The sequence below is a fragment of the Eschrichtius robustus genome, chromosome 12 (genome assembly GCF_028021215.1).
Source record: "Eschrichtius robustus isolate mEscRob2 chromosome 12, mEscRob2.pri, whole genome shotgun sequence".
NCBI lineage: Eukaryota > Metazoa > Chordata > Mammalia > Artiodactyla > Eschrichtiidae > Eschrichtius > Eschrichtius robustus.
Window position 1 is genome coordinate 31,677,944 of NC_090835.1, and position 12,932 is coordinate 31,690,875.

Here is a 12,932-nt window from a genome sequence, read left to right on the forward strand (position 1 = left end):
TGGGTTCTCTTGTTGCGGAGCACGGGCTCTAGGCGCGTGGGCTTTAGTAGTTGCAGCACGCGGGCTCAGTAGTTTCGGCATGTGGGGCCTAGAGCACGCAGGCTCAGTAGTTGTGGCGCACGGGCTTAGTTGCTCCGCAGCATGTGGGATCTTCCCGGACCAGGGATCGAACCTGTGTCCCCTGCATTGGCAGGCAGATTCCCAACCACTGCGCCACCAGGTAAGTCCCTGTATTATCATTCTTAAAGGATGTATTCTATTCACTTGCATGGACTTACTTGCCATAATTTATTTAATAAATGCCCTTATTATCGGACACTTATGTTTTCCTTTTTTTGCCTTTAAAACAACACAAACAAGTGCCCTTGCACATTTGTCCAATTTGTTCCTTAAGATGAAAACTTAGAAATGAAATTGCTAGGTCAAAAAGCATGTTCTTTAAAACTTTCAATACATATTTTATAGCCAGATTTCAAAAGGAAATCATAACATTTTCTTTTTCAACAATGACATAACATAATTTCAAGGAAATATATTCTAATTCAGAATGCATTAAATAGAAGCACTTGGGTAGCAAGATACTTTTCTTTAATTATAAGAAGCACTGATTTTTTTCCAAGGCTCTACTTCTACATCAAAGTGTTGGCTATTTAACCAACTAATCTGAATAGGTATTTAGATGGTGAAGTAAAAGCTATTTTAAAATCTGTTCTCATCTCACTTTAATAAGATGAAAGAAACTGCCATACGTACTAAAAATAGTTCACTGTTCTGAAATTCAATGCCTGTTTGCCAGAACAATATTAGTGACGCATATTTTATGCATTCTTTCCCCAAATATGGCATCTGCCATGCACAAAATTCCAAATGGAAGCCACCAGATATATGAAATAACACTATCCTTTTAAATATTTTCAAAAGCCAAGTGGATCCAGTTACTTTCATAAAACAAAATGTAATGAAATGGAGTATTGCAAACTTTTATCACTCATTGTTTTAGCTAACCAAAATGATTGTCAATTTAGTTTTAAATTTTATACGGGTATGTTCTTCTGATGAAAGTCCTAGAATGAATAATGAGCATATCCCACTAAATTTATTTGCACAATTTCCCTATACATAAAAGTGACTTGACAATACGATGCTTTAAAACTCACTTTTCTTCTCTAAGCCTGACAATTGTAACAGAAAAGAATCAACAGAATAAATTACTTCAAGCAATTACAGGATTGTTCATTAAAAAATATAAGGTTCTACATAATCACTTTTGTTTAAGTCAAATTGAAATGCTAACAATTAAGATAATATTAAATATCATAAGGACTATTAAAGGTACGATAACCAACAAAATGGAACTGCAAGCATTTTTCACCTGTTTCAAAAAAGATTTACATTGCGTTTGATTAAAATTTTGAGATCAAAGCTGAAAATAATGCTGGAAGTGAGACAGAGAGATTGCCACAAATCTTTAATACCTAACAAAACCTATTCCAAGCATTAAAAAAAACCCCACACATATATACCCACTTAAAAAGAAACTTTCTGATGAACATATCCTTCTTAAAACAGAACTCCAACTATTTTATATTATTATCTGATATTGTCACTGCATTGCCATTTTGTGAGCTGTAAGACATAAACTGATGGTTAAAGTACTATGACCTTGGAAATGTATACTAACCTTCATTATCCAAAAGAGTTGTCAAAACCCACAGAAAAATGCCACAGAAACCCACAGAAAACGAACCTTTTGAAAGCTTTGTTTCTTCTACCACTTTGGTTAGATGCCCCTCGACGATCAGCTTCTCTGCCAAAGAAAATAAACGTTACTATCCAAGCCCAAACTGAGTAGCAAGCACTTCCCTGAGCTGGGCAGTGTAACACATTCCATGACCAAATTTAAAGATGATGACATTACTCCCATGACTAGGCTTGAACAAAAACTTGAACCTGGAAGGGGAACTAAGAGAACTGGAACGATACTAGAGGAATCAGGTTAATGCAGAAATCCGAGGGTAAGGGAGATGAACTGCCTTCAGTTTTCATTAGCTTTCACATTATTTTAAAAGCCTTGAACTTTTAAAAAAGGACTCAGAACAAACAAAGCAACCCTCTTTAAATCAAGGATATTAAGTTGAAATAAAGGAATTCTGAGAAGGTATTCCATTTAAATAAAGAAGTAATACAAATCATATTATATCAAGTTTACTTTTCCCTATTGACACAATTTAGCAGAGATGCCTATATGACATGTTTCAGTAAAATGAATAATTTTAGAAGAGCTAATTACTGAAAGAAATTTAAAAAAATTTTTTTTGCTTTTGTTTTATGGGGGATTCTCTGCAAATGTATAATGTAGTTTCTTTATAATTTATTTAAAGTCAGATTTTCATATTCTGCCTTTCAGTCAGGAGGATAATATATCTATTCTGTATACACCATTATCTGATCCTATATGTCACTTGGTCTCCTTCATTTTACACTTTTGCAGTATGTGAAATAATTTCTCTATTCTATCCTTTAACCCACTGCAACTTGGTCTACACCCATTACTCAACCACTGAAATGGCCCCAAGATCACTATAACCTATCTGCCAAAGCCCATGGTTCCTTTTCTTAATTTTCATTTAACATAGGCTCTTTGCAGCATGTGGCACTGTTTGCTCCTGCCTCCTTGAAAAATAGGAAGTCGAAGTAACGAATTTAGATAATTTTAAAAGGCATTAACCCTACAAGATATGTAACATAAGCTGTCTTACCCATCCTCTGTCCTACTCCATTCCATTCTTGAAAAATCACTTCTACAAACAACAACTTTTAACTTTTAGCCATTTCTTCTGGTATTTACATTTATATTTCTAAATAATACATTGCTATTTCTTAATTTTTCCAATTTAGGCATTATTTACTGACAATCTCTTACAGATAATTATGCTCTCATATCCTATTATCATCCTCGTAAGAGTTACATTTTGTCCATCTGTAATCAGTATTTATATTATGACTATTATCTATACCTGAGTCATATAATATGCGATAATTATATTTCTTTTCTTGTACAACATTTACTATTTTGGGAACTTACAATGCCCTCTTTTGTTCTGCTAATTTTTAAAAATATATCTCAAACACAGCCCAAGTTCTTATAGAACCATAAAACTCTCAATATCCTCAAACATATCAGGCCATCTATCACATTATATATCCCTGTCTCTCCCTTCTCCTGGCCCTTTAATCTTCCTGCTCCAGTCTGAGCTGTATCCTGTACAAGATCCCCTGCCCCCAGATTCCAAATCTTCCTCTCCCTGTTTTATTCCCTTGTTTTAGTGTAATATATCCTCTGATAATTTCCTGATAAGGGGTGGATAGAAGGTAAATGTTTTGTAATTTGTTCCTCTGAAAATGTTAGTGTTCTACCCTCACATTTGACTGGTTTGACAGATACATAATTCTACAGGACATAATTTTCCTTCAGAATTTTTAAGACATTGTTCCACTATCTTCTAGCTTCAAACTGGAAGGTGAGTCTAATGCCAGTCTGACTCTTGTTCCTCATTATGCACTGCAGAAGCTTCTTGTGCTCAGCAATGCCTGGTTTGCCTGTCCTTTCTGGGCACCTGAGAAGACTGCACATTCCAAGTCCCTAGCACTCAGGAAGGTCCATGTGACTGTTTCTAGCCAGGGCCGAAGCATTTAAGAGAGCACAGTAGGATTTTCATACACTTGTTCTCCCCCCACTCTAGAAACCATGTGTTCAGATTAGCCTAGATTCCTGAGTAACAGTATAGAGCAGCGTGTTCTCCCTCACCATGCACATGTAGCATAAATGAAAAGCAATGTTTGTTGAATTAAGCCATTATGATTTCAGGATTTATTTGTGGCTATGTTATAATTTAGTTTATTATGATTAATAATACAGTATGAGATACTTTGTTTCTCTCTGGCAATTTTCAGAATCTTTTCTTTATCCCTGGTGTTCTTAAATTTCATATACCTCAGTATATGGTCTTGTTTTTAAAAACTGAGGTTAAATTCACAGAGTGTATTAATTTTAAAGTGAACAATTCAGTGGCATTTAGTATATTCACGATAATATGGAAGCACCAACTTCATCTAGTTCCAAAACATTTTCATCATCTCAAAAGAAAACCTCATATTCATTAAGAATTTACTTCCCATCCTCCAAAATCTCTTACCACTCAATTGATCATTTTATATTTCTAAAATTAGCCTCTACTCTCATTCTCTTTTTCCTTGTGTCCTATGTCTTTTATAATATTTTACTATGAATGGATCCATTCACCATATTTAATCAAAAGTTTACTGCCTCCCTTTTAAAACTCTTTTCCTTTGACTTCTAGGATACTACTCATTCCTACTTCTTTTATGTGCCTGCTCATTCCTTCCTTCTCAGCCTTTCACTGACTTTCCTTTATTCTATGATCTAAATCTGTATGTACAACTCAACAGCAAGAAAAAAAAAAAAAGAAAAAAAAATCTGATTAAAAATTGGGCAGAAGATCTGAACAGATATTTTTCCAAAGAAGAAATACAGATGGCCAATAGGTACATGAAAAGATGCTCAACATCACTAATCATCAGGGAAATGCAAAGCAAAACCATAATGAGATATCACCTCACACTTGTTAGAATGGTTATTATCAAAAAGACAAGAAATAACAAGAATGTGGAGAAAAGGGAACCCTGGTACATTGTTGGTGGGAATGTAAATTGATGCAGCCACTATGGAAAACAGTATGCGGGTTCTTCAAAAAATTAAAAATAGAACTATATGATCCAGCAATTCCACTTTTAGGTATTTATCTGAAGAAAACAAAAACACTAACTTGAAAAGATATATGCACACCCATGTTCACTGCAGCATTGTTTACAATAGCCAAGATAAAGAAACAATTGAAGTGTTCATCAATGGAGGAAGAGATAAAGAAATTATGGTAGGTATATATAATAGAATATTATTCAGCCATAAAAAAGAATAAAATCTTGCCATTTGTGACAATATGGATGGACCTCAACAGCAATGTGCTAAGTGAATTATGTCAGACATAGAAAGACAAAGACCATATGATCTCTCTTATATGTGGAATCTTTAAAAAAAAAAAACAAAACAAGCTCATAGATACAGACAGCAGACTGATGGTTGGCCAGAGGAGGGGAGTGGGAGGTGGGAGAAGTGAATGAAGGGAACACAGGGTTTAAAAAGGGTGAGGGGAGGTAGGCAAAATGTAGACTTCAAAAGCCTCGTGTGAAAAAAGTGATAGATTTGACATCATATAAATTAAAACCTTCTATATGATCAAACTCACCATAAACAAAGGAAAAGGGCAAGTGCAAACATGGAAAAAATATTTGAAAAACAAATAACAGATAAAAGGTTATTATTCGGGCTTCCCTGGTGGTACAGTGGTTAAGAATCTGCCTGCCAATGCAGAGAACACGGGTTCGAGCCCTGGCCCGGGAAGATCCCACATGCCATGGAGCAACTAAGCCCGTGCGCCACAACTACTGAGTCTGCGCTCTAGAGCTCGTGCGCCACAACTACTGAAGCCTGCACGCCTAGAGCCCATGCTCCGCAACAAGAGAAGCCACCGCAATGAGAAGCCCATGCACCACAATGAAAGAGTAGCCCCCGCTTGCCGCAAATAAGGAAAGTCCACATGCAGCAACGAAGACCCAATGCAGCCAAAAATAAATAAATAATAAATAAATAAATTTATTTTAAAAAAAGGTTATTATTCACTCCATTCATTCATTCATTGAACAATTAATTAGGGAGTGCCTACTATATGCCAGACACTGTCCTAGGTGCTGGAAACACTAGAATGAACAAATGACAAAATCCCTGCCCTCCTGATTCTTATATTCTAATGGTGCAGGGAGGGACAGGCAATAAAAAAATAAACAAATAGTATGTCAGACGGCAGTTACAGAGAAAACTAAAACAAGAAATGAGGAAAGAGCCTGTGGAGAAGGCAAAGATATGACACCTTCCAAAAATGAGTAAGAAAAAATCAAACACAAGAGAAAAAAGGCCAAAGAACAGGAACACAGAATTCACAGGCCAAGAAATGCAAATGTCCAGTCAACATGAAAAATTCTTGGTCTACCCACTAACACAACGCCACGGCATTATTTGCCCATCAGGTTGGCAAACATTCAGTACTGGGAGGAGTGGGTAAATGAGTAATCTTGTGCCCTTTCACAGTGGAAGTGTAAATTAGTATCGTTTTTTTTTTTTTAGAGGGCAATTTGGCGGGAACTATCCAAATGTTGAAAGCACATGCCCTTTGACCCCACAACCCCTCTTCTGTATATCACACTGGAAAGAGAGAGGCTTGTACAAAGATTTCCAATGTAGCACTTGTCTGTACTGGGGGAAAGCAGAATACAAATTTTTAAAGTTCTGTCAAGCAAGAAAAAAAGAAAGCATTAGTCTTTGAGATTTCAAAAATTCTTTTCTAATAGCATTAACTACCTGCTACACTTGAATAATTTCAAAATGTTGATGCCTAGTCTAGCTCTCTCTCTCTCACATCCCAGAACCCTAATGCCTAACTGCTTCTCAAACATCTTCACCCAGAAATCCCACAGGAACTTAATCTCACCCCTCAAAACTGCATTTATCTTCTCTTCCTTTCTCCTACATGGATCTGGTATCTCTCCTCTCCTCTTCCATAGCTCTTCATTTGTATCTCTATCAAGCTATACTGCAACTATTTATTTATGTCCACCTTTCCCAACAGACTACAAACTCTTTGAGGAATATACTCATTCCTTCAAGTACTTATACTATGCACCAGATACAGTACTAGGTACTCTTCATGGATTACCAAGATAAATGTGATAAATCTAGGAATTTAGGGTCTAATGAAAGCAGGGAGGCATCTTATTAATAATTTAATTCTCAACACAATTATGTCACATAATACAGGTTCCACAAAAGCTTGTTATATGAATATAGCAAATAATGAAATAGTATAAACACAGGTTCTGAAAGCCGTTCCAAGCTTTCTCTAGGATGTTGAAGATTGAAGTACCACCTTTAAAAAATTATAAACACACATTAGGAGTAATTTATTGCTCAAAACTCTCTCACCCTTAGAACAAAATCTTAAGTCCCTACCATGATCTACAAGGTCTATAAGCCAACTATGGCCCCACAGAGCCAAATCCAGCCTTCTGCCGCCTCAGTAAATAAAGTTTTACAGGAACATAGCCAGGTCCATTCATTTACATATTGTCCATGGCTGCTTTCCACAACAATGGCAGAGTTTGGTAGCTATAACAAAGACCTTTTAACACGCAAAGCCTAAAATATTTACTATCTGGCGTTTTATTTACTTTTTAAAGGCATTTTTATTCTAAAACTCCAATTTCAGACCTGCCTTGGGTTTTCATATGGTTTCTCTCCATCTCACACATTCTTTCTGCAGACACGTGTACAACTCACTCAGTTTAGTCCCAAATCTGTTCAAGTCCTACATAATACTTTTGTCACTCCCTATTGTCTTATAATCTTCCATTTTTTCTTCAGCGGATTTATCACTACCTGACAATATTATTAGTTTATTACTTTTTATCTCCTCAAGAGAATGTAAATTCCACGAAGGCAAAGCTATCTTTGTCTTGTTCATTTCTATACCTCCCAAAGCTAAAATAATGCCTGGTATATACATAGTAGATGCTTAATAAATATTTGCTGAATGAATGAATTAGGCACTTATGTTTAAAGAGTTCAAACATGGAAAAATTATTTGAATATTTTCCTCATTCTAAAAACCTAAGGATTAAATACATATAAAAAGTTTTGAACAGTACCAGTATTAAGCTCTAGATAATAATTACCTGCTGTTATTATCACTATTGAAATTATTTAAGGTTATATTACCAATCTAGTGAATCATTAGTGGCCTGTGATTAAAGTATTAAGGAAAAGAATATTGTTTTTAAAAAAGTTTCTAACCGCTAGTTCTCAAACTTGGGGTGGAGACCTCAACTCTTTTAAGAAGTACTGAAAATCAGAGACCCTCAGAGACAAAAAAGAACTTCCATATAATAATAACTGCAGGTCTTGAAAGAACTATTTGCTTTGGCACAAATGAAAGATAGATTTTCTTTCTTTCTTTCTTTCTTTCTTTCTTTCTTTCTTTCTTTCTTTCTTTCTTTCTTTTTTGATGTGGACCATTTTTAAAGTCTTTATTGAATTTGTTACAATACTGCTTCTGCTTTATATTTTGGTTTTTTAGGCCGCGAGGCATGTGGGATCTTACTCCTCAACCAGGGATAGAACCCGCACCCCCTATATTGGAAGGCGAAGTCTTAACCACTGGACCGCCAGGGAAGTCCCCAATATTTTCTTTCTTTTTTAAAACTCCCTCTTTTTGAGGGTTACTCTGGAGAGATTATTATTCATTTTCCCGTTTTAAAACCATATTTATTATTTATTATGAAACAACACTTAGAAAGGGGCATAAAACACAAAGGTACAGGTTAATAACATTTTTTTAAAGTTAATGTCTGTATGACTACTGCCCAAATTAAGAAACAGAACCTAACCACCACCTCCAAAGCCTTCCACATTTCCTTTTCCAATCAAAATCCCATGAGGTAAGCATTATCCTGACTTCTATGGTATTTAATTTCTTGCATTCCTTTATAGTCAGACTACTCAAATATGTGTGACTAAATAATATAATTTTAGTGGTTTTGAACTTTATTCATCCTATATACCTCAGTGTTTTTTATCCATTTACCTACTGATGGTCTTTCGGGTTATTTACAGTTTTGAATTACTGTGAATAATGCTGCTGCTGCGAACATTCTTGAATTGCACCTGATATACGTGTTTAGGCATTCTGTAGGGAACCTACCAAGGAAAAGAACTGATGGGTATAATAAGTTTGACAACATTTGAGAACCACAACTAAAGCACTTTGTTTAGTCAGAAAACATATTACAGAATTGCAAAAACTGCCAAATATTGTCAAAGACTGAATAGAAGAGAACCAAATTTATTTCTTGGCTGATACAAATATATTATATACTATCTGTATTGCTATGTGGCGAAAAATGAAAGTGAGAAACAACGCAAACAAAAGAAGCTCAAAGGGAGCACAGGTGTGCCTAGTTCTTAGCCATTTTCCTCACATGACAGCTACAACCAATTGAAAGCAGAAGATAAACTCAAACAGTACTATCAGATACTGATGTCAGTTCCCTTGGGATCTTAAGCAGACAGAGAAGTAGAAGAATAAAAAAGAACTGCATAATCTGCTGTTGTAAATGCCAACCTGGAGAATATTTCTAAATCTCAAAGTTAGATTTCATTAAAAAAAAAATGTTATGACTAGGGCATCAAAATAATGTGCTTGAGACCAAATTTTTAAAATGGCATGCATATTAGTAATTTAAAAGTTAGACAATCCCTAAATTGTTGGAAACAGATTACTTTAACAGGAGCAATAAAGCTAGATCAATTAGCTTTCACTGTCTTGAAAATGGGAATAAAAAGGAGGAAAACAAGTTACTTCAACATGAAAGCTCCCACTAACACCCTCTCCAAACTCTGCCCCATGCCCCTGCAAAAGTCTTCTACCTTCTAGTTAACACGTATTTCTGTGTGCCAGGAATTACTTAGAGCACTTAGTAAACATTATCTCATTTAATTCTCATAATCCTATGAAGTAGGTACTACCATCCCATTTTATAAATGAGGAAATTGAGGTTTGAAGAGATCATACCACCCAGAGTCATACTGCCAATGAGGGACCAAATCAGAATTCTCATAAAGGTTCCTCTGATCCAACTCTAAACATGATAAATGAAAATGAGCTAACGTTACTTAGAAGGTCATTAAGGGAAATACAGCTAAGAAACTGAGATTAGAATTAACATCAAGGGGCTGGTAGCACAGTGGTTAAGAATCTGCCTGCCAATGCCGGGAACACGGGTTCGAGCCCTGGTCCGGGAAGATCCCACATGCCGTGGAACAACTAAGCCCGCGAACCACAACTACTGAAGCCCGCGTACCACAACTACTGAAGCCCACGCGCCTACAGCCCGTGCTCCGCCAACAAGAGAAGCCACCGCAATGAGAAGTCCTTGCACTGCAACGAAGAGTAGCTGCCGCTTGCCCCAACTAGAGAAAGCCCGCGCACGGTAACGAAGACCCAAGGCAGCCAAAAATACATAAATAGAATAAATAAGTTTATTATAAAGAATTAACATCAAGATACAACCAAAGTAAAAATTAACAATCAGCATTCAACATCAAGCCAACAATTTATTTCCCTTCAGAGAATAGCAGCTCACATAGTAGAAAGAAAGCTTTAGAACTGCACAGGGTGACTCTGAGAGGTTGCTAATGTGAATAATAGAGACTTTTTCACAAGGTTATTTGTTTCTGCAGCAAAATACTTAAAGCAATTCCTATTACAGAAGATAATCTGCCTTTCCCTAAAAACAGTTCCAGAGGCTGTTTGTCTTAAAATCTAAGAATAAGGAAGAACAAGAGAAAAAAAAAATTAGAATTCAATGACAGATTTAAAATTCAACGAAATGAACCAATTTCCAGAATACAGAAATGGAATTTTTTTTTTTAAAGGAACAGTCTATATACCAAAACACTACTGGCATGAATTTAAGACTATATTCTGTGCAGTTATACTGGAAGAAAATCTGGCAGAAATATTGGAAAGCTAGCTGACTGGGGAAATGGTTGGTACAAATCGACAACAAACAAAAACCCTCCAATACTCTAAGAACAAAGAAATAAAAAATTAGCAACATCTAGTTTAAACTCAAGAGTTTTCCTGTAATGGGGACATTAACTACTAAGAGAAGGGAACCACACCAAGTGTTTTCTATTCTTTGGCATAAATAAACTGCTTTGGCTTAGAGAAATAAAAGTTTAAAAGATGAAAATTTAAAACTCTGTTTCAAGTACAATATGTAATCAGAATAAGCCTGAAATTGTTCAGAGAGGCTGATCTCATAGAGTGATGAAAAGTAAACAGTCACAAGAGCAACACTGATTCAATGCATTACTACTCCAAATAAGGCAATTTCTATGTGAGAGCAAAGCCCTAAGAGCACGGAGGATGGAATGAGAGAATCATACACAGATAGTGACTGTAATTTCAAAATGGGGGTGGGAGGCAGGGAGAGAATTTTTTTTTTAATCAGGAAAAAAAATAAGACATGAATTATTAAGAGAATTAGACTTTTGCCTAATATGATAGTAAAAATGATTAAGTCGCATAGTAAGCATGGATTAAGAATACAAAGACATGAGGTTTATTTCATAGGACTCTTAACTCCATCATCAAAAGGGAGATGCCCTTGGGGGAGTGGGCAGTTTGTCTCTACAAAGCAGACCTCAGAGGAAAGTTTCTCTGGCACCCAGACACTGCGACAAACAGTAGCAAGAGAAATCAAAGGGGCAGGCAGCAGTCCAGAGAAGGCTGTTTTTCACTCCATGCCCACCAAGTGATGGGAGGTCTCTACATCCTTAGCTTCTCTACCTTTTACACCCTTCATCCTTTCACTCAGCATACAAGTTAATCAAGTGGCAGAATTCACAAAATATGTATGAAACAGATTTAGAGATGTACAACTTTTAACTCAGAAAGCATCTTTAGCAAGCATACAAAAGTCTCAATGTATTCATTAAAGTTTATATGGTAAACCTTGAGTGACTAAAATTTGCAGGGAACATGGTATGTGGAGTTCAGCTTAAACCAAACTTCATGCCTGAATCTCTGAAGAAGAAAATTTGCGAAAACTTTTTAGTAAGTTTTATTAAAGTTAATTCTAGATTTTATATGATGTATTTTTATATAGAAAATTTACTTCACAGTTCTGGAATTATGCAAAAGGTTATATTTGAATCTGTTCAAAATCCAATCTCTATGCCAGAGATTAAAAGCTTTTCTCCTAGTGACTTCCCTGGCAGTCCAGTGGTTAAGAATCTGCCTTCCAATGCAGGGGACGCGGGTTCCATCCCTGGTCGGGGAACTAAGATCCCACATGCTGTGGGGCAACTAAGCCTGCGCGCCACGACTACTGAACTCCGGCGTGTCAACTAGAGAGCGTGCGTGCTGCAAACTACAGAGCCCACGTGCTCTGGAGCCTGAGCACCACAACTAGAGAGAAGCCTGCCCGGTGCAGCGAGGAGCCCACGCGCGCAACGGAAGATCCCACGTGCCACAACTAAGACTTGATGCTGCCATAAATAAGTGAATGAATGAATGAATAAATATTTTTTTAAAAAAGCTTTTCGCCTAAAAGATAATTAAAAGAAACAGTCTGTTTCACCATAAAAGGAAAACAAATTGAAATGTGTTCTGACCCATTTAACTTCCTCAAAATCACCTTATAAATGGAGAGAGCCAACAACCAAATTGTCCTCTTACGGAGTCATACACATAAACTGAAAAAAAATCTGTCAATATATTTAAAATAGGCATGATGAGACTTTCCTGGTGGCACTGTGGTTAAGAATCCGCCTGCCAGTGCAGAGGACACGGGTTTGAGCCATGGTCCGGGAAGATCCCACATGCTGCGGAGAAACTAAGCCCATGCGCCACAACTACTGAGTCTGCACTCCAGAGCCCACATGCCTGAGGCCCGTGCTCTGTAACAAGAGAAGCCACCACAATGAGAAGCCCTCGCACCACAACGAAGAGTAGCCCCCGCTCTCCACAACTAGAGAAAGCCCGTGCACAGCAATGAAGACCCCACGCGGCCAAAAATAAATAAATTAATTAAAAAATAAAATAAAATAAAATAGGCACGATGACTCCTATGGAAGTGAACTATTTGCTTTCTAATTTTTAAAACACCAAGTGAATTTACACTATACAAGCACAGTAAATAATGAAAGCTAGGTACTTAATATTTGCTTTTTAAAA

The 12,932-nt window shown here is 36.5% G+C and overlaps 1 protein-coding gene across 38 annotated transcripts in view; it reads right to left on the reverse strand.

The window, feature by feature from the left end:
• SLMAP (sarcolemma associated protein) overlaps positions 1 to 12,932 on the reverse strand; it is a 149,499-nt gene that overhangs the window by 33,857 nt on the left and 102,710 nt on the right. For 28 of the 38 annotated variants that reach the window (XM_068557019.1, XM_068557013.1, XM_068557017.1 and 25 more), the window contains one exon: positions 1,748 to 1,807. In XM_068557019.1, coding sequence (XP_068413120.1) covers positions 1,748 to 1,807 — 60 coding nt within the window. Of the gene's footprint in view, positions 1 to 1,681; positions 1,808 to 12,932 lie in introns of all 38 variants that reach the window. The other 10 variants (XM_068556981.1, XM_068556994.1, XM_068556987.1 and 7 more) reach the window with 1 other exon arrangement.